The following is a 23,605-nucleotide window of genomic DNA, read 5'->3' as shown; positions in this document are numbered from 1 at the left end:
AAACTTGGAAGTCTCCATAGTGACGCCCTGGAATCCAGATTCCCATCGCTTCCCCATGGCTTTCTCTTTCTCACTATACATATCACCCTTTCCCCTTTCGGTATTTAGCTCTTGATCCCAGCTGTCTGCTTTTCTGTCATTGTACTCGTCGCCTGGTTTCCCCTTGTTTATCCCGTGCTTGTTCCATTGCCATTTTTCTCTCGCTGTTTCCGTTGTCGCGCGTACCGAATCAATCATACCGAGAGCCGGTCGTCTAGCTTGTTATCGATCAAACGCGCTCGATTTTTCAGCGGAATGAATTTTTTTACCGGCGCTAAAATTATCGTCGATAGGAACGAACGAATGCACGGGCAAAGTTATCCACGAAGGCTGACACGTAGGCGCTGTGGAAATGGTAGAAAGTAGGTCGTACAAGACACGACGCTACCCTCGAAGATTTTAGACGGTAACCAAGAAAGACGGTTGCTCGATCGAGAGCTTTAAGAAGCATGGAAATCGGTCGTCGTTGCAAATTTCGTTCCTGGCACAGTTTTGCGCTCAAAAGTGACGAGGGAAATACGTGGAAAGATTTGTTCCGTTTACCAGTTAACAGTTAGTTTTCTATTTTGGTGATTCTCGTTATAAACTCAATTAATGCAGTTAATCCTCGTGAATAAATTGTTTTATCGTACTCGATAGTTTCTCCATAAATCTTTATTTTTAATACGAAAATCCAAAGTTTGCGGCATTGCAACAGGGCTATTAAAAGTTTTATAGTGAAATATGGAGGAACTTGGTACTTGGTTATTGACGTAGAAATTAGTTTTACTCGACTGTTTGCTACGAACGTATTTTTAATAGGGATACACAAGCGAGGATCAAAGGGAAACCTAGGCAATTCAGAGGAAAAAGCTAAAGAAACAAGCACTTGAGATACGCCATTTAGGCGCTGGACGGCAGAACTGCGAGCACTGACGACGAAAAGAGTTTGTCGACGGTACAGTACGTTGTATTGTTTTCCAACGGAACTCTCATCGTTATCACAGTGCTAACTTGACAGTGTTTTGTTACGGGTACAACTACACGTACCAGGTGTATCCTAATATGTGGGACCCACTTCAACGGTCGATCGGGGACACAAAAACAATGAAAGAAGCTCGCCGTAAATATGTGCCCCAGTTGACCTTGTTCTCCAGTCACAGCCATTTTTTGTACTCCCGGTAATGCGTAGTTGCTTACCTTCGCAGGAAGTACACGAAAAGGCCACCTTCGGCCCAAATACGATACAACGATCGCTTTGTCACACCAGTTTCTCAATCTTCGACGTATCGCACACGTTCGAATCTTCGAAGTAAAATAGTGTCGATTTTTAAAAGCTCTTCAACAAGTATTGCAATTGGAAACAATTAGGGCGAGGTCTCGAAAATATCGAAACGTGTTATGTGCTCAACCTATGCTATTATCAGGCAATATAGAAAAATATTGTATAGTTAATTACATACCTGGCATTTATTTCTTATATTCCGGTTATCATTCATTTAAACTCTTTGAATTTTCGTCTCGATCTCAACTCGACTAGAAACAATGCATGTAAAAACTTGAGAGTAAATTATTTGATCTATTCGTTCATCAATTTTACGGTTCAGTTATTTTGCAGTCGTTTCTAAAATAAAGAAAGTTTACGTTTCTGTGTTGTTGACTCGGAGCACTAAATGTGTATAAATGTAATTTAGAATATTCGAAAGTGGAGAAAAATGGTCGAACGTACTGTGGAGCAACCTTATCCTGTTCGAGTAAGATGGCTGCCCCGTGGTAGGAGAGGATCGCGGGGAGATTATTTCCCCGCGGGAACGCGTTTCGCAACCAACGAGTTCCCATCTTCGGATTAGCCGGAGTGGAATTTTCGATATTGCAGATGCCGTTCGAAATCCGATTTACCTCCGCGACCCGTCGTTTTCGCTTTCCGTCTCATTTTCCTGCCTAACTCGACGAATCTTTCGCAGACGGAGCGTACGTGACGGCGCCGCGACGCTATCATCGTCGCAGACGCTACCCGACGCAGTCGATTCCCGTTAACTCTTGCACGCCCGTGTCCTCCCGCGGGAAACATTAAGCGTTCCGTTAATTTTACGCCCGGTTGCGAACGAGTGCATTTGGTCACCGTCGTAATTCGAAATTCTCTGCTTCGTCGTCGTACTTTATGCCTGATTAAACTCCCAGCATCGATGGATAATTTATACGTTTCTTGTTTCGTGATCGATATAAAATAATAAAACGCTGACACAGTTTAGAATTCCGTTTGAAAGTCGTACTTGAGAAGAAGGTTAGACTTTTCACTCGCAAGGAGTGAATTTTTATATTTTCAATAAATCATATATTATTACTAAACTGCGGATCTTTATGCAAATTCGTATTGTTATTAATAGAGTTCATGAAACATCCGCAGTCTAACTATTACATATCCATTGTATGTTATAATAGAGAGCATGTTTAATTGTAACATGATCAAAAGTCCATTTTAATACCAGGGTAGTTCCATTGTAAATAGCAATGGAAAAAAGTATTTCGATATATTTTATTGGTATAAACATCTGCAGTGTAGTAATAATATATAATTTATTAAAGCCATAGAAACAAATTATGTTGTTTAAAAAGTCGTTTGACATTGACAAGTATTAAAAAGAAAATCTTCGGGTACACGTGCAACAGAGTACAGCAACCCCAAGAACAAGTAGAAATAGTGAATAATGGACAGACCAGGAAAATCATACTCAATCGCGTGCATATCCGACAGATTTCCAAATTCAACTATCTTACTAACATTATGCGAATAAAATATATGTTTAATTTATGTTTTCCAAAGTATAAACAGCAACGCGCAATGCTTTCGGAAAATTAACTGTCTAAGGGAAAGCTATCGGTTGAACAAATACAGTGTTTACGAAGGGAAGAAAGCGAGGAATTCCACCCCTTGCTGGAAAGCTAGGAAATCCTGCGTATCCCGATTACAGTATTCACGGAAATGCAGAGAAAACTCCATTACGAGTTACCCTCGGTGTATTCTTCGCTTTGAAAACATTGCTTAGCTCAAACAGCGAGCGAAATTTCTATAGTATCATCGGTCTTTTCTAGCACAAACGAGGAAGAAACTTTAAATTTACTTTCGCATCCGGGAATTAATAAATATAATTGTTCAAATTTTTTCTACAAAGTTTCTCGTTACTTTGTTCGATAAACATGAAATTCATGCAATTCTCTCAACTACTATATTTGCAATAATTTCAAGGATGAAAAAGAAACTTTATTTTATTTCTGGTAACGAATTTATTTAATTCCGAGGTCGCTGAAAAGCTAATTTTTCGAATAAGAAATTATAATGCGAGACTATGAAAATTTCCTCCGTCGTGCTTCATTTTATATCGTTGACAGTGACTCGCGTTCTTTTTTTTCTTCTCGAGGCTCGACAAATTGATTTCACCGCGCGTCGGACGGTCGGCCGGAAATTGATTGAAACGGAAGCAGCCAGCGACCTACTAGCAAGCTGTCAGGTATCGACGTCGCTTCGTAAACTGCCAACTAGATTTTTGACCACGTGATTTCCCCTGACGGAATGTTTCGAACGAGTTTGCCAGCTCGCTCGTCTATCGACCCTCGGGGAACGGGTGGTTGGCGGCGATTCGATCGCTAAATATTGCGCGAGCACGGCAGCGCCAACGTCCTTGGGAAGCTCTTTTCCGTGAAAATGGAAATACCGGATGCCACGGGGCTCTAAACGGTATGCGAAAGCGGCATCGATTCGTTATAGTTTCGAGGAGAATCGTCTGTTACGAGCGCCCGGGGTATCGATCGTTGAACAAAACCCGAAGGCGACGCTACAAAACGGTAAAATTCGCTTCGCGGACTCCGCAACGTGCAACGATACGATAATAAACGACCAAAGAAACGCGAGCAACGATAGCAAATGGCTGGATTGGGCATTCGTTGCCTTGGGGACGATAATGCTAAGTATATAAACAATTTGAGTATGCAAAACAATGGTACGATAATAGCAGGAAAATTAACGAAGTTCATATATATTTCTGTTTGACGCCATTGCACGAGGGAGCGTAAGAGAATATTCAGGAAGTACTTTGATTCTTCTGCTTTCGTCGACGACAATGTTTGTTTCTAATTTTAAATAAAAATTTTTACAAATGACTGGATTGGGCATTCGTTGCCTTGGGGACGATAATACTAAGTATATAAACAATTTGGGTATGCAAAACAATGGTACGATAATGGCAGGAAAATTAACGATGTCACTCGATATATATATCTGTTCGACGCCATTGCACGAGGGATCATAAGAGAATATGTACTTTGGTTCTTCTGTCTTCATCGATGTTTGTTTCTAATTTTGGATACAAATTTTTACGATACATAAAATGTGTAATCTCGACACGACGTATTATTTTTTAACAAGAATCGATATCGATAGAAAGTTTGTTTACATCGTGGATATCTGTTTGTTTGATATATCGTGGAACGAACGATAAGAACTTTGGCCGCGGGAAAGAGACGGAGAGTGAATCTTGGCAGTCGAATGGAAAGTGCTAGGTTAGGTTGTGCCGACGACGGACAGACGGATCCATCGTGGATGGATGGATGGATGGATGGATAGAGATGAGAGCACGGCTCGAGGTTGGTCTCGTAAAATATGCAAGCTGCAATCACGTCTCTAGAATAGAAAAGGTCAGAAACACGGAGAACGAGTGGGAGAAGGAGAGTTTGGGCAAAGGAGAGGGAGCGACAGATAGACGGAGGCGAGCATGGTGGGGGGAGGGGGCGAGCGTGGTTGTGAAGTGAAACGTGGAAAAGGGAAAGGGGAAAGTGGGAAAGAATGGCGTGGGAGGGATGATAGCGACGTTGGGAGTAGAAGCAGAATACAGACAGATACTGTCGAGAGGGGTGGGTGGGAGGGGTGGACCCGGTGAAAGAGAAAGAGGGGGAGAGAATGAGACGAAAAAAGGAAAAGGAAAAGCTTCTGGTACCACCCTCCACGCGTTTCGAGGAGCAGCACCCCGTAATACTGCTGAAGCTGCGTGTCCCTCTCCCGATTCTCTCTGCTGCGTTCGCAAAAAATTTTCATAACTAACCGATCTACCGTTGTGATTTCGTGGCTCTTCTTTTGCGAGACCCATATATGCGCGTATTAATACGCGACCAGCCAGCGTCTGCACCATGCGACGCGAGATCTATTGCGTGGAACCGAGAAGTTGATATCTGGAAGGAACGCGAATTACAGTCTCTCGTAGACCTCGAATCGATATAAACACCAGCAACGCGTTTAAAAGTTCAACGAGGGTATCACGACTGAAAATTAATAAAACATAGATCATCGAATCTTTAACGTTTTTATTTCTATTAATTCGTAGGAATTGGATTCACGAATTCTCGATGAAACTTTCTAAGTCCGCTACGGTTTATAAATCTAACCAAGTTATTAAAATCGTTAAAAAATGTGGACTCTTGGAAGTTTCTGCCTTGCAATAGGAGAAGTAAATTTATGGCGCAATGGAAATGGATCCCAACTTGCATATTTCAAAATTTATACGACATTGAGCTAGTAAAGGCCGAGGCACACGCACCGTTTCAGATGTAGCGAGTCGAGAGCTCGGATACTATCATGCGCTGTACAGGCGTCGCCTTTGAAACATTTACACGGGTTGACTTAAACACAAATTCAACGTGGAAATTTTAAAAGATCATTAAATTATGTATTTCGACATTTTCCTGGCTGTATTACTTTTAATGTTTTATTCGATGATTAATTGAAACGTATGTAGAAAATGATATTGATAAGTTAAACAAACGTATAATTTCACAAGTAGATCGAACAAAATGCAGAAAAATAAATATAAATATGGAAAAACGTAAAGTATTATGCAATAATTGGAGCACGAAAGAGCGGAATAGATGAGATTGGCGAGAAGTCCAAACAGGTACAATTAAATTTTGCTGGTCGCATTAAAATGAGGTGAGAGTATTATCAATGTATTGGCGAGATTCTCCCGATGAAAACGAGTCCAAACACGACACCTTTCGGATCATTTTTAATTGTGCATAGTTGAGAACTTTTCAAAAATAATTTGAGTCAATTAAAATTAAAAGTAGTCCGAACCAGGTCGTGTTTGGATTCATTTTCATCGGGAGGATCTCGCCAATGCATTGATAATACTCCCACCACATTTTAACCTGACCAGCAACGTTACTTTCAGTAAAAATCTACTTCTCGCATTTCAAACTATTAACGCCAGATTTAGAAAGAAATTCGGTCGTGTAAGTTAATCTTAAAAATGAATAAGTTGAGAGATGACACTATGGAAAATTTAAAAAGCTATATTTAGATTTATATTTAATCTTTAAATAGTGTAATCGAACCTGTCGAGGGTGATCGATGACGTTATAGATAAATAATTTGCGAATAATTGATAAATGTGGAAGCACTGTCCGCGCGCGGCTCGACGTACCCGTAATGTGAAGTTGGCGGAAAACTGAATTAATGCAAATATGCATTATTGCGCGTTGTAAAGCGAAGTACTCCCCTGTTGGGTTTTGATACGAAACTGCATACATAGTATACTATGCCAGGTATACGCGGAGGTCGCTGTACCGTAATTTACAGGCGGGGTCGAGAATCCTGAAAATACTCTTTACTCTTCGCGTATCAACATCTCGGCGTCTACGCAATAGATCGGTGCACCGAACGAATCCGTGTTTTTCCCTCGCGGCGCGCAGTGTGGCGAGTATGTGGGAGTTCGGGACAAAATTAATAACTCCCAAACTATTCAATTTTCGACCTAAGGCCTCCAATACTTTTTCAAAGAGAATGCATCGATTGATGAAAAAAAAAAATACTGCAAAGTTGGTAAAAATTTAACATTAAAAATGGGTTACAAATTGTTAATTTTGAAAAGTCGTAGCTTATAAAAATCAAATTAGTTAGATAAATATTCGGCAAGTGGCATTTAAAAAAAAAAGGATCAAAAATTGGAATAAATTACGAGAATTATTTTTGACAATAAATTGGAAAATTCATTACAAATCGTGGGTGGTATTATAATCTACGTTCCTTTATTAATATTTTAAGATACAACAAGCTATGAATTTTAGACTTAAGTTTTTCGATCATTGTCCATTGCTCGTCGCACTGTGCGGCGTTCTCGCAACGAATCGCGTCGTTCGTCGAGCTTTGCGTTGAAGCAGCGAGGAAACAGCTGCGCATCGGTCGAAACAGATAAACAGGAAAAAAGGTAAAGTATATAACCCGTTGTTTTGCGTTGAGGCAAGTAACGACAGGGCGAGGAGGGGGTGGGAGGTGGGGGTGGTGGAATGAGCTCGGCGACTCTCCAGCATCGGGTAAGTGTAGTTGAAGGGATTCAGCTGGGAAAAAAACGCAAGCGAGTCTCGAGTGGCAGCACTTTGCTGAAATATGCACGATCTAGGCGGGAGTTAGCGGTGCCATCTCGCTGCTTACATAATAATAAGTGTAAACGTCCGTCTCGAGGGACGCGATCGAATTGGCCCGCGACGAAACGTGCCAAATTGCCGGGACCGTGCTATCCGCCTTCCGCGTGTCTCGCTTTTCGCGTGCCTCGCTTATACGCTTTCACCATTCCCGTCGAAGACCGCCAAGTACCGAAATTTCATAGAGCACTTCGCATGTTTCAGGCCAGGGGCGGTCGATGCCTGATGGCGTGGTTTGGAACGCAACGCTGGAGAAATCCTGCTCCAGAGTAAGTAGATTCCCAGCAAGAACGTATCTCGCGCGGCGCGGTCCGTTTTCTCGATTTCTAACTGTCACGGCCGATTCCGAACCGATTATCTTTTCTTGCGCGGTTAACCGAGGTCGAAGAAACGACGGCCATCTTGGGGGCCGACGTCGGTTCGATCGTGGAGCCGTTTAGAGAACGCGTTAAAAACGAAAGAGCAGCAGAACGGCGGGTTCTTGCCGGCGATCGCGATAATCGATGGATAGGCTGACACCGAGCACCGTCCGCGCCCACCTTTCGGGATCGATCCGAACACGGAAGACTGAAGTCTTGTCAGACAGAAGCATCTTTGATCAAAGACGGTCTCGATTGGATGCGCTGTCGTGATTTTGATTATGAATAATCGAGGACCCGTGTCTGAGGAAATTTGCCTCGTAAGCAGCATTGTACTATAATGGATAGAACCCCGTGCATCCGTGATCGGTGTCTTCGTTGGTCGGAATGGACGAATCGGTACGTTGTGTTATCGTACGCGGTGATCGCAAATCGGATTCGCTCCGTGATCCGTTATACGAGAGAGTACCGTTTACCCCCCCTCAGGATTGATCATTTTTTTCTTTATCTCGAGCTCGGAGCGAGCCAGAGACGGGAACTCGAAAGATTCGTCACGAGGTAGACGACTCTGATTCGTCGATATATTTCACACCCTCTCGAGCAAGATCGATTTACCAGACAAATAAATATTTTTTTGTCTCGCGTTATCTTTAACCTTTCAATAGGAACAATAATCGATAGTAAAGTTGCAACTGTGTAATAACAGATTTTATAGATCTCGTGTTCTCTAAAAGTTCTTCCACGATTGAACGGAGAACAATTTTACCACGTAGAAACGAGTTCAAAATTATCGAACATGTGTATATGTATGTTGTGTATTCATAGCGAACCACTCCTTAGTCTTCGAAGTATGGCACAAAGCATTGTCTTGTTGAAATATATAGACCTTATATTCCGATTCAAACACGTTATGGATCGATGGCTCCGGAACTTCTTCCAACATGTTTGTATACGATTCCCTATTCATTCGACTACCACGCATAAACGCTTCTAGAACTTCTGATGCTGCCTCAAACCGTGAAACTTCCACCGTCATATTTTACTATAACCGTAATACAGTCAGGACGATACGCTTTCTCAGACGTACAGTATTTCACTCGCGTGGGCGGGGTTGTATCTTCGATACGGTTCCAGACGAAACAACATTTTTGCAGTAAATTTTCAATGTAATAGAAATTGCATTTTTCTATTAGTTTCAGACATTTTTCTACGTTAATGTAATCGTTAAATCGGAAGTATACAATTTGTCTCTTATTATTTAGATAGTCGAAAAGCGAATACTTCAGTTTTCTTAGTTGTTTGCATACATCGATCGATTTCTCATACAGTTTCATTTGAGACAAGAAGTACAGTTGCTCTTCACTTTATAAATATTTCTAAATAAAATTTAAACATCTAATGTCGATGTTGATTAAATTTCATTGACATTCGTATTCACTTCAACTCGATATATCGAATAGAAAAATTTCACTCTTCTTTGCTCATCTTCACTTTCTTTGAAAAAAGCATTTTCGTTCTCCCAGACCTTTAACATTAAACCTATCGCGACCGTTTTTAAAATTTCGTTTAGAATTTCTAACACACAACATTATTTTAGCGCCATTTAACTTTACGACTTCTCTTATAATATACGTACAATGAATTTTACAATATTCACTTTTATTCTTATTGTTTGTTTTCTGAGAAAAATATGTAGTCTTGCTTACCACGACCGGTTGAACGATTTATATATTTTTTTGTAAAGAACTGGACAAAATTTGGTATCAAATTTTGGTTAGCTTCCGATGTAAATGGGAAATATAATATAGCAAAGATGGAAGGAGAGAATCTTCAGTTTCCACTATCTTAGAACAGTCTAACAACGCGTATTAAAAGTAGTTAAACTTTAGACGCGTGCAGTTCCGAAACTACTAGTGTTTTATTTATAATTGGAACACTGTTGGCAGCAGTGAAGCTTCCTCTTTAAAATGGCTTTTGGTTTTTGTCGATCCGACTTTTCGTTTTCGAGATATCGCAATTTAAGTGAAAGATAATTTTTTTAATTCGACTGTCGCTGTCTTCGTCTGACGCGTCGCGTCGGACCTCTCGCTCGCACGTGAGTCGAGACAGTCGTGACCAGGAAGTTGTAGTATTTCCAAGAATTTACTACCCACTGTTCACTATTTTCACGCGCGCGCGCGGTCATTGACCTCGCGTCAATGAAACGTAAACAAACGCTTCGAACCCTTCTATCTCCGGAACTAGCCACCGCATCGATTTGAAACTAAAATCCTCATATCTTCGGAACTAATTACGCTATCGACTCGTGCAAACACTCATTTTAAAGGGCATTTCATCCCCTATCCAACGACTATACCAGCTATTATAATTTATGCCATCTTCTATGTTTATTTTGCAATTTACTTTGACGCTACATATCCAAAGAAGTTTCAGCAATTCCTACTGATCGTACGACTAGTGTACGATAAAACTGGACCATAAATTGCCTATTTAATTTAAAATGAATTAAAATCTGTATACAGGGTGTTTGCATAATTGACATGCCATTTTTTTATAGATAATACAAAATTCATTCTGAAGGACGTTTTATCCCCTATCCGAAAATTAAAAAATTTCGACGTTGTTTGTAAATTTTCTGCACGAAGTTAAAGTACTGATCTCTTACGAATGAACATAAAAACACAACTTTCTATACACACGATGCAAAAATTAGAAGTACGTCGCCTCGCGAAAGAGAAAAAGAAGGACTGGTCATTTGACCGGTCATGGTAGAAATGGGTGTACGCGAAGTGTCGGTAGGTTTGGTGTTAAGGTCGTTCCATCCATTGTTTCAACGTCTGTATGCAGGCACAGGCGTTGAAACGTCTCGTTAACGGCAAATGCTTTTGATCGCGACCCCGAAGAAAGCGAACAGACGAAAAGAATACGGTTCTTCCGTTTCCGTGATCCGATTAATGCGCGATGCAACGGGTACGGATTAATTATCAGTTATTGCTCTTCACGGAGAGGAAACGGGAACGAGAATGGGAATGGAAACGGGAACGCGGAAAAGAGTGGCGGAGGGTAGCCTGTATGGGGCAGCAGACCAATTAACTACTTAGGGCGGCTTTCATCGGCTCGACAATCAGTCGGATCGATTCGGGGTGAATAACTCTTCTAGTCGTGGCTGCGTACCAACCGATATACCGTGCGTAGAATCTATGAAACAGGTAGATACGCGGCTCTGCATCCGCTCTTTCGCTCTTTAGATTCTTTTCAGAGCCCCCCCGGTCAGTTGCCGATCGTCCTTGGCGGATCGTGTCTATCATCTATTGACGCGAAAAGATCTTGTTGCATCGCGACGGATAAATAGACAAACGGACGGAGGAACGGCGGGGATGGAGAGCCCCGCAGAAACGGCTTTTTATTTCGATACCCAATGGATTTGTTCGTTTGCCGACTCGAAGGAACGTAATCTCGCAGAAAAGGCGGGCACCGTCGTTCGATACGTTTCCCCGGCTCGTTCTATTCGTCGTCGGTCGCATATTTCAATTTAATCGCTTGGCGAATAAAGACTGTGAAATATCGCTGAAAGCCTTTTCGTTTCGGCGTCTTTATTCCTTTGGAAGACGAGGAAACGCTCAGGAACAGATAAACTCTGCTTCCTTACTGCCGTATCGTCCGGGGGTCCTGTTACCAGTTTCGAAAGGATTGCATCGATAATTTAGCGGACGACGAGAAACTGACACGGTTATAATAAATTGGTATGCATACAGTTTGGTGATAACAATGATAACTTAAAAAATAAAATTCTCTACTTAATACTTCGTCTGTTATTCATAGAATAGTATTCCTTTTAGATAGCTTTATGAAAACGTTTCTGATTACAATTTTATCTGGATGATTAATTGCACATCTCATAACTCAAAATTTCATCATTTTGTTTCTTTTCTTTTTCACTTTGGTTTTCTTTCGAGTAACTAGAGATTAAAATTTTGTTCACGACCTCATGATTTAGTACCAAAATACCTAGGTATCACAAAAACAACCTCATTATTCTGCAAACTGCACAAATATAGTTTAAACGATACTATATATAAACTTGTGAATATTAAGATGCAGCTACTCGTTTCGAAATCTAACCTCAATAGTGTATATTTAACACTTCAGTGTGCAATTTTAGGAACGATGTCAGAAATATAGAAGAAATTCCAGAAAATTACAACCATACATATTTCAATAATTTTTATTGCAAATAATTATTAGCGTAAAAAATTTATTAGATGAAGACAAAAATACGAAATGAAATATTTTTCATGAAAGTAAAACTAAGACGAATGAGTGAAAAGGTAGGAATTATTGATACAGATGTATTTTATTATTGAATAAGTGACGGTACGTTTAATCAATTTCCAATTATTCTATTATTATTCAAGTGTGACAATTGATACACTTCAAACGATCTGCAATTTTGTACGAATCAAATACCTACGAAACTAATTGCATTGCTATTTTTCATTTTGACCTAAAAACGGTATTAAAAGGTATTCTCATTTGTCATATGTTTGCTAATATCTCTGAAACTATAAGACAGTCCCTAATGCCCTACATGACTGTGATGAAAGATTGCAAGAAAATTTCCCCTGTAGCATACTTAATTTCGATAATTAACTACAATTTTATTACAGCAAATTATAAATTATAAATTACCACGTCTCTTCTTCTATACCTGGAATTAAAATGAAAATGAACAAAAAGTAATTATAAATATACAACGAGGGTAATATTATTACTCCATAAATTATAATTTATAATTTACTTTACTGTATTTTCGGATATCAAGATATTAAAAATTACGAGTCAAACATTTTAGGTAAACATGTTTGGCAGTCGATGTACCGTGAGTAAAAATGATACCTAATCCTCCAGAAATACCAGGACCGTCCGTCGAAGCATCAGAACGATAATTCGTTCGGTGTTACGTACAATTTCACTCTAATATCGCGAGGGGTGGATCCGAAGTTGGCGAACTTCTTTTCTGGACGAAACGACCGCCGCGGGTCGTTACCGTTATTAGTTCGTCGATCGATCCGTGACAGAAATTCCGTCGAACGACCAACGACCAATATCCCCCATCGAAATTGAACGTGCCCGATTATGAGGGGTATCGATCGACCGGCCGCAATGCGTAGAGTTCGGGAATCCATACGCTTAATTAGAAATTGGACTATCGACCGGAAATTAAGCGGAATCGAAATTATTGCAATTTCGACGTTCGCGAATCCGTCGGCCGTGACGCGCGACAGAACGACGGCGGCGGATAGATTTCAAGCGACAGATTTCAACGCGCGCGGGAACGACGAACGAAAACCCGTCGCGATGTCGAAATTCACGTGAATCCGTGGTCTATCTATCGAGCAAGGTTGAACGTCCTCCGGAGGTGCGCGGTACTTAGGACAGGTAGTGCCCCGGTGTCGCTTTATTCGATAATTGACAGCACCGAAAATCTTGTCAGACGCTAGAAATTGCATTATCTCGGAAAGCTTCGCCGTTAATATTACGTCCATCCTCGGCACTCGCTAGCCTTCGTAACTATATTGTACATAATCCGAATACTAGATAAGGAGCATTACTCTCCGGAGAAGGAAACGTCCAACCAGATTTCACGCCAACTAATTTCGTCACGTTCGCGGAACTGGAAAAATAACAGACGAAATTGGAGGGGAGGTTAACGGCAACAAATTTTTGAACTTCGTCCTTCGGCGATTTAATCACTCTTTACTGCGTATAATCACGGGGAAAATAGGGGAAAATTAAAAATCAAATAAAAGTTCCATTATATAATAGGATAATTTTTAGATTTAAATATTCTGTACATATATTTATAATGTTTAAATATTATTTGAAATATTCCTGTGGAAAGTAGGGTAAAATTAAAAATCAAATTTTACTTACTAGAATTTTTACAAGAGCAAAACCTAAAAGTTCCAATGACAATAAATAGATTTTAAAAAGGTTGCTCCAGGCTTCTTCTATTATAGGGTAATTTTTAGATTTAAATAATCTGTACATATATTTATAATATTTGAATATTATTTGAAATATTCCTGTGGAAAGTAGGGTAAAATTAAAAATCAAATTTTACTTACTAGAATTTTTACAAGAGCAAAACCTAAAAGTTCCAATGACAATAAATAGATTTTAAAAAGGTTACTCCAGGCTTCTTCTATTATAGGGTAATTTTTAGATTTAAATAATCTGTACATATATTATAATATTTGAATATTATTTGAAATATTCCTGTGGAAAGTGGGGTAAAATTAAAAATCAAATCTTACTTGTTAGAATTTTTACAAAAGTAAAAAAAGGTTGCAATATAAACAAATTTTTAAAAGATTATCCATGGCAGTTATCATTATAAGATAATTTTTAAAAGAACATCCTCTCAAAAGGTTATTCTAATTATTTTATTATATTAAAAGGAATATTCTGATTATTTTATTATATTATTTTAGCTTAAATAAAATTAACTATTAATTGCAAATACGAGCACGTTGAAACAGAACATTTCGGAATATCTGAATGTGTCGTTTTTTGTTTCGTCCAGACTAGAAAAAATACGCGTCATGAAAAGTCGCCTACCGGAAACCACTACGAGCATTCGTACCAACTCAGTGTGTATATAAGTTTGGGAAAACCAAGCAGTCAGACGTATTCGTCGAATACAATGCATGCATTTCAAATTGTAGGAATATATATGTATTTATTTCTACCTGGGTTGCTTTGTTTGTAATAATTAAAACAAAATAATTAACGTACTGTAAATATTGTATAAAATCCCCGCGCAGGGATTTGAATCCAAGACAAAAAGTTCGCGGGCGTATAATTGCTACGCCGGGACGACTGTTCGTGCTGAACGTTCCATTGCATGAATATGTCTGACTACGCGGTTTTCTCCAACTATTATATGTACTGTTTACAGCGAAAATTGGCTGATTATCCGCGGCTATAATTATGGTTACTCGTATCGTAGATATCGACCCATCACCCTGCCAAATTTCATTAAAATCGGTTAGAATCTGAGGCCTTCCGTACGAATTTAAACAAATATTTGGTATTAAATATTTGTAATAAATATTTTTTATTTTATTGCAATATTTCAGTAATAAATATTTTTTTCGGATTCACATTCCTCGCGCCAATTGCCAAGTTTTATTAAAATCGTTTAGAATCACTGACGCTTTCCTTACGAATTTAATATTTTATTTTTCACACTGTTAGAACACATAATTTACATTTATGAGCACTAATAAATAGTTTTCTTCTTCGTGCTAATTGCCAAATTTTATTAAAATTGTTTAGGATGACTGAGGCTTTCCGTAGGAATTTAAAGGAATAAATAATATTTTATTTTTCACGCCGTTAAAACACATAATTTACATTTTTAAGCAGTAATAAATATTTTCCTTCTTCGGTTTCACTTTCTTCTGCATTGTACGTAACAACCACGGCGGTAAACTGTGCATACTAGATGAAGTTTCAAATTTAATACACGAGTCAGGTTAGAACCGCGCGAACCACGTGAAAGTCAATAGAATCTATTATTACAGTAACTTTTACGAGGTATACAAGACTATGATTTTATCGAGCTCATAAATGCACATTAGCGAATAACTTTTCTTGGACGAAAACAAGCTCCGTAATTTTCGCGGTGAAATCGACTATATATAATGACACGAGTTGTTATCATCGTGAAAAACATAGAATTCGAAAGTCTGCAGACGTCTATTTTTTAGCGTCATCCGTCAAGAAATTTGAAAATTGTTATTTATTTTACTATTCTTTTAACTCGCCAAGTGCAATGGGGAAACATTAAAATTCTGCTTTCGTTATCTTGTTTCACGTGCATTATAAATACGAAACGAACCAGAATCGAATGTATAATTTAAACAATTATAGATTTTCAAATTACTTTCGAACATCGCGATAAAATGTAATTTTGAATGCATTATCGTAAAAATGAAACGGAGCGTGAGGTTTGTATATTAAAATTGTTCGAATGCGAGCAAATTTTGCAACCAATCTCGGCTCTGGTTTCGACGCGTGAAACGTTAAGGTTGTACAATAATTAATACGTGAAAAAAAAAAGGTGGAGGAGAGAGTAGGATCGATATCCATGGCAAAACGATCTCGTACCAGTGCACCGCTAAACGCGACGAAAAATATCGCGGTTGAAGCCGATCCCGTCGGTGGTTTCGATTTTTGCGTACGGTTCGGTGTGGTTGTAAATAAAAATACGCGTGGAAACAAGCAAGCCATGTATTTCTGTCAACGCTACCGCGGTACCGATTACAAACTTTCTATCGCGGTAAACTGGCATCGGGCATAATGGTGGCAGCACACGCGGTGTTCCACGACAGTATTAGTTTACGTGTTCACCCTCGGGCCTGAAAGCGTACCAGATAATTTTCCGACTGGTTCTCGTTATGCACGCCTAATTTCTACAGCCTCTAGACGTCCGAAAAATTGCAGGAAATTCCGTATTCCGTCTTACAATCTGTCCAATCTCAGAACGAAAATCCTTTCGTGTACCTAAAATTTAAGGTCTGAAAAATATTATAAAATCAACACGTGTCAAGTCGAATTACTTTTCGTTAAATAACGCCTTAAGAAACCACTGTAGCTGATCGATCTTATAATTAATATTTTTATACGAAATTTTTACGAGAAGTAGTACAAGAAATGTACTTTCGAAAACATTAATTATTTATCAGAAAAAGTTTCATAGTCACGGCGAAAAAATTCTTGAAAATTGCCTGTATTTTCAGCCGTCACAGTGGTTTGCCCCCTTAAAGAGAACTGTGAGATTGATTTTCACGAAATTCCTCGATCACGAGCCTCGGGAAAGACAATGTTACAGAGATATGAGTTTCCTGTTTTGCGGAAAATCTTAAGAAATTTTGTCCCGGTGCCTACCAGACGATAAAATCGTCGAGTTTTCGAATCACCGAGGTAGAGCGTCTATTTTCAAGTTCGTGATATCGAGAGGCATCGAATGCCATCAAAATTGAGGAAAAAAGCGATCGCTTTGATGCACGTTGCCGGAGCAGTGGAGAGCACCGATATCGAAAGAAAGTACCAGGGGTACAAAACGACCGTAAGGCAGAATTGATTTTTACCTGTAGGATGGCTTTCACTGAGACGCCCGATCCTTGGCTCGGAACTAGGCTACTATAGATCTTCGTGGTACAGAACGAAAGGAACGAATAATTGCCTCTCGTCTGGGGAACACAAAACGACGACTAGTTTCGCGCGATTTCACACGAAAAATCCGTGTATAGATCGAATCTCGAAAGATGGGTCCTGGAAAAAATTGCCAATTTGTATCGAAATAGACGTTGTGTTCGATGTTAGTAATCCTTGATTTGCCAACGTCATATTCCTCTGATAACTTTGTTGCATATTCTTCAGCTTCTTAATAATTTTATACTGAAATATTACACAGAGAAGGAAGCAAATACGACATATTATTGTATTTTATAAACTTTCTCGAGTATCCACTTAACGAACCGTTGAACGGTACTCCTTTAATTGTTAAATTTTATATTTTTACGCGAGAGTAACAGACGTTGCGACGATCAAGAGGCGTTCTGTGGTACACGCACGCAAGGGTACACGAACGGGTAAAAATTGAATAATTTAGTTGACGAACCGAGGTGTCTGTGCGTCCTTGTTACCGAGTCTCGTCACCGGGTAACTCGATGAAGAGTTCCCAGAGTTGCGTCTGGATACGATTAGGACATTGGCTGACTCGTTAACGCGATTTACTTAGTTCGCCGGAAGGGCTGCGACCTTATTACACGACGGATTAACCGGAGGTTATTTCGATGGTGAAACACGGGGCGTAAGATTCGTTTCGCTCGGGCGTGAGAGATCCGATGATAAATGGTAATTCGATCGCGATACGCCCGAAGAAGAGTATATTCCGCTATTGGGTTACAACCGGCTGTAACGCGAAATTTTTTATTAACGCGTATCGTCCCGAGCGATCGTTTCGTTTCACGGCCTCCGTCCAGGTCCGCGTTCATAGTAAACGCGGTGCGGTGGTCGCGAGTGCACCGATGTAACGCGGTCATCGATAATGGACGAAGGTATGGGTACGGTATGACTCGACACACCCATACCCCGCCCATGCTAATGCACTCGCGAAGAACTGTTCGATCAATCGCGCATCCTTTTAATCGATCGACATTGCAATTTGGTTCGACGACCTCGCCTCGACTCGTTACACCGCGCTATTATTTTAATAGACTTACGCTTTTACGCGCCCGTTAACCTTGGGCGGGCCAAATCGTTACGTTCGTCGATTAAAATATACGCATAAACCTATTAAACGACCAGGCGCCCCAAGATATTTCGAAACGTTTGTACGTTCGTTGAAAATTAATACACGACGAAACGAAGCACCCAACCATGACAATCTGGACAAATGGAAAGGGTAAGACAGTCAGTGATTACTTACTCTTTGTTAACACTAGAACTACGGAACTTTGTTAACACTAGAAAATTACGGTAAATTTCCAAAAATTCAGTCAGATAAATTTTTTACAGGTTTTATTAGAAATTACGAATGGGTCATTTTGACTGGTTTGGTAGTTCTAGTGTTAACAGGGTACTTATTGGTCTGATTTCGTGTTCAAATATCATTGAAATGTTTAATTCAATCATTAATGTTATTCAGTGTTCCTTCCAGAATATTACGTCGTTCTGAACTATTTCACATAGAACACCATCGAACACTTTATGGCTTCTATAACCCTTATAATCATTTGTTCATTCACGCGAATACTGCAGATTGGTTTGATCGATGTTTTCAACCATTATATTCAACCATATATCTTCTATACTTGTATCTCTTTCTGTACTAATAGGTATTTAATCCCGTGAATAAATAAATAAATATATAAAACGATGAAGGGCCCCAAGATATTTCGAAACGAACGTTCGTACATTCGTTGAAAATTAATATACAACAAAACAAAGCACCAACTTTGACACGAGTCCGTTTGTTATTTGGATGTTGATTATTATTAATTTGTGTAACGTTAATTTGGACGCAAGCTAACAAAAATATTGGAATTATATAAAATTACACTGTATTTGAAGTTTTGAAAACTTGTCGGATTCGAGTGGCTCTTACGTGTCTGTCCACTATTGACTATTTCTACTTGCGCTGAAGTCCCAACTCTGTGCTCTATCACACGCATACGCGATGAACGTTTAACCCTTTTAAGTGTTTTATTTGAAATTTACGTTAATTAAAAAATAGGGCAATTTAAACAAATTAAATATCTGTTTTATTCACATTATTGTTGTATTTTGTAATTTTCAAGCGTATGAAACAATTTCCCAGGATGCAATCCTGGTTTTCTTTCGGTATTTTTCTGTTTGAGCAAACTGTACAATCCTTGCGTTTTCCTTCGGGATCCACGAAGATGAAACGAGGCTCTCCAACTAAACGATCGTGTTTATCACTCGTTATCTATTGGTTTGGACTTGAAAATATATCGAGTGGGACTCGACAAAGGAGCTCTTGAGATAAAAACTGATATCCAAAGCCACACTCGACATGCAAAGGGTTAAAGTCGATTTTTTGAAAAACGAATCCCCGGATGAAACAATTTTATTCTTCATATACAGTTTGTTTGTTTTCTTTATATGAAATCGTGACATTGAAAAATAAACTTTCCACCGTCATTTTAGGTTTTAGAAAATGAAATGTAAATTGCGGAGGTTGCGTCGAATTTCGCCAGGCAACGAAATGTTCGCGAGCTGGCCTCGAACGTCGCCGTTTTCTTTCCTGGCAATAAAAACGTAGCAAATTCGGGTCGATAAATAAAAAGTTGGCTCCTTTCAGTGTTTCCATTTACGGAGAAAGAGGTAAGTCGAGGTCGCAAGGGACCGCGAGTACGAGGATCTTGGATAGCAGATGGAGACCATTGCCTCTCTAAGTTTCGGCACGGAATTCTTTAGAGAATTTATCGTAATTGGTCTACCAAGAGGTCTGCGAGTTGAACTGCTACATAAATTCCCCGTAAAATAGACTGTCCGAATCTGTATCAAAGTTCCAGCGCATAGAAAGTTACGATAGAAAAGGAAGAAGATTTCAATGCGATTCAAAGAGCTGAAAAAGTTTTAATCTTTTCAACGATTATTTAAATAATCTGGAACGCTTAATAAATGGAGGACAAGGACGGAGCGATATTATGAAACAATGTGAAATACGAGTTAACTTGTTAACTCTCTGTTTTATAAATTCTATCTCGTCTCTGAAAAAAAGAAGTTACGTTTTGGTTCTTTATACGCTTATGAATTATTAAATGAGCAAGTACTGCGTTGCTTTAAGTGACCAAGTAATCTCAATCATCTCTCGAACTCGGTTCTCCATTATAATGCCATAATTCAGCATCACTTGTATCCGGTGACTTATGCAACGATAGCGTACGTAACAATATCTCTGGATAGAGTTTAACGATCAGACATTTTATGAAAAGCTTATTTCGCTATTGGTCGGGATTTCGTGTCGCGTATACTCTCCGATAATACTATTACTATCATGAAAACGCGATTTATGGGCGGAAAGATGGATTTCTCTCACATCGTAAACGTTACTCAGAGACATGCTTTATAGCTCTTTGCAGTAGGAGACGGTCCAATATTCATGGCATGAAATGCGTAATAGGAGCGCGAAGACGTAACGATTTATCATACGATAGCTTCGTCCCTTTTCCCCATCGATGTAACGACCCGACCGAATCGTCCGAGAAATCTCATCAAAACTTATCCTCGACGCCTCTGTCTCGAAACTGAAATTTTGTACAGAATCATTTCGATCGGTCGCTGGTTCATTGATTCATTGGTTTTGGAACTTTTTAATCGGAGTAAGTACAATCTTGGAACTTCCCTCTTGTGTGTTACAATATAATTAATAATTAAATTAAATGCATTCTACCTTCTGCAACGTAAAGTTCTATTCTTTGTGATAAAGTCTTATGTGTAGCTTCAATTAGAGAACTTCTTCGTACATTTCTCCACATTTTGTATAAATTTTCCTTGTATTTTGTGTGTTAAGTTCGGAAGTTGTACAAATAAGCATTCGTAATGTTTATGTTCATTTGTTTACGTCCAAATACGAGACCTTAGTGTTATATATCTTCCAATAATTTTAAATATTGTGATACTTTTGACAGTCACTATAAATATTCAAATTTCATTCGTAATATTTAAAGACTCGTCAAATATCAAAGAATAAGTAGTTTGCGTTGCATTTTGCTGGTCCTGAAACTTTTTAATCACAGTACTACCATCTTGAAATTTCCCCCTTGTTGCAGGCGCCATATTGTTTTAACCGTTTCGATTTAACGTGCGCGTTCGAGGATCAAAAAATCCTAAATCTAAGAGATACTTTTGACAGTCACTATAGATATTCAAATTTAATTCGTAGGGTCAGTTTCCCTAATATCGAATACGTTTCTAATTTGAAGCACCGCAATGTTAAAGAATCGTGATTTTGCCTTCTATTGGCGATTAATGCAATCGATTACGTTTGTCATTTGTCGCAACTAGCGTGCATATGCCCGAATTCCAAAGCAACACGCGTTCGTAAAAGAATATTTAAGAAAATATCGCAGTCTAAGTCCAATATTATACATAATAAGATAAGTGTATCAGCTTTATGTTAGCTCGATTATTTCTTCAAATATAAATATAGTATTCCATATTACGAGCACTATGAGCCTAATATGTAAAATGAGGACCTCAGTAAAAAAAGTAAACATCTCCTAAATTGCTATTATATTTAAAATTATAAAATTCTCTATAAATTCATAATATTGAAGTTTTTATAAAAGTTCTACAAGCAAGTGAAACATGTGTGTACAAAAAAAAGTATTCCATATTAGGGAAACTGACCCTAACATTTACAATATACTCGTCAAATATCAGAATAAATTTTAATCAAGAGCAGTACGATCTTGAAGCTTCCCGCTCGTTCCAGGCGCCATATTGTTTCAACCGCTTCGATTTAACGTGCGCGTTCGAGGATCTAAAAATCCTAAGTGTAAAAGGTAGTTTTGACAGCCACTAGATATTCGAACGTCATTCGTGACGTTTGAAACGTTGGAATATCAGTGAAATATCGCCCGGTGGTACGTGTAACGCCTACGCGGGTATACATTTATGCGCCTGTAACCTATATACGCGCACCTCGCCTCGCTTCGCCGCACAGTGCCGTGCGACGCTGGACACGCGTATCGACCACTGACCCACATACGGAAACGACTGCGCCGTTCGATACTCGCCGATTCGCTGAATTAGATAATACACAACGCCGCCACAGAGAGATAACTCTCTCACTCTCTCTTTCTCCCTTTGCTTTCCGCTTTTCACGCACAACGAGCGTGCGCGCGCGCGTCAAACGTACGGTACGGTATATTATTCTGGTTACGTTGCCAGCACGTAACCACGCATTTGGCTCTCGTTCCCTCCGCGCGCAGAGGCCTTTCCGTTTTCCTTTTCGAAGGGTAAGCGAAGGAGAGTCGATCGACCTCTCGATGAGTCGACGTCTGGGAAGCTCAAGGTCGTTGTTTGCGCGCACCGTACTCGGACTCTGTACACTTGCGCCTGTTCGTTCCAGTCTTTGATCTCGAGTCTCCTTCCAGTTTCTAGAGCCGTTCGAACCCTTCGACGGAATCGTCGACAGTCACGCGTTCGTACTCGCTCTCGAGTCTATATAGGTGCTCGTGTTCGCGACGACAAAGAAAATTGTAATTTTTAGAATTTCCAAATATTATTTTGACTTGTTATTGTTTTGGCGATATCCAAGCAACTCTTGACAAAGATCAGCGTTACTTAAATTTTCATGCACAATAGCGTCTGCGACACGAGCATCTAAAGCTGGTTCACGTTGCTACTCCGCAAGTATGCCACTCATTACAGCTTGTCTCCACCCACGTAAGCTAAACGCTTTTGGAGGACCGTTCCCGTGTCTTAACTATTAATTTCTGAGTGCTACTCCGCAGAAGACGCTAAAAGCTCCTTGATCAATTTGTCCGTGGACTTTCCTTTCCCGACGAGACCTTTATTATCTATTTATTATGTGTTATCACTTAACCCCTTGCCATACAATGACGAGTGTGCCTTGTTGCAAGTTCTTAATGTCAAGTTTCACAATCATAAGGCTACTCATCATCAAGTCTTATATATTAAAATAAACACATTTTTACATTCAAGAGGTAAAATATAGGACGATTTAAACAAAATTGAATAGTACACGTTTGAAAAATTATTTCGAACTAAGTCGTACGTCAAGGGGTTAAAAATTGTAATGGAAATTATAGGTTACCATTTGTGGAGGCTCTTTAAAAATATCCCGAGTTCGGTAATATTTGTACCGATTATCGTTAAAAAAATCTCATTTATCGCTCGATGATACTGTCACGACGACACGACGGAGAATATCGAAAATTTCATTTTCAACGGTGGAGGACTAATCCCGCGTGCGTGCTTTATCCCAACGGGTTGCGAGCCTCGGACGCTGGTAATCCAACGCTCCCCGTTGGCGAATCGCATTTACTCTAGATATACGGCAGAGCCTCGATTATTGGAGGAAATCGAGGCTGAAAATTTGTGTGGTAATCAAGGTAATCAATCGCATGAGAAACAGTCGCCCACGACGCTACTTATGACTCGCGAGTAGTGTCTCCGAGCTTACTTGTTGCTTA

At 39.4% G+C, this 23,605-nt stretch overlaps 1 protein-coding gene across 2 annotated transcripts in view; it reads left to right on the top strand.

Moving 5' to 3' along the window:
- LOC122401966 overlaps window positions 1-23,605 on the top strand; it is a 114,990-nt gene that overhangs the window by 20,009 nt on the left and 71,376 nt on the right. For both annotated transcript variants that reach the window (XR_006259485.1, XM_043404433.1), the window contains exon 3: window positions 7,690-7,754. Coding sequence is in view for 1 of the 2 variants with exons in the window: in XM_043404433.1 (XP_043260368.1) it covers window positions 7,711-7,754 (44 nt within the window). In the remaining variant the exon portion in view is untranslated. The remainder of the gene's footprint in view (window positions 1-7,689; window positions 7,755-23,605) is intronic.

Source organism: Colletes gigas, unplaced genomic scaffold (genome assembly GCF_013123115.1).
Source record: "Colletes gigas isolate AHSC1104 unplaced genomic scaffold, ASM1312311v1 Colletes_gigas_Sc00030, whole genome shotgun sequence".
In the NCBI taxonomy this organism is placed as follows: Eukaryota; Metazoa; Arthropoda; class Insecta; order Hymenoptera; family Colletidae; genus Colletes; species Colletes gigas.
The sequence above is the reverse complement of the archived record's forward strand: the minus strand, read 5'-3'. Positions and strand labels throughout refer to the sequence as shown.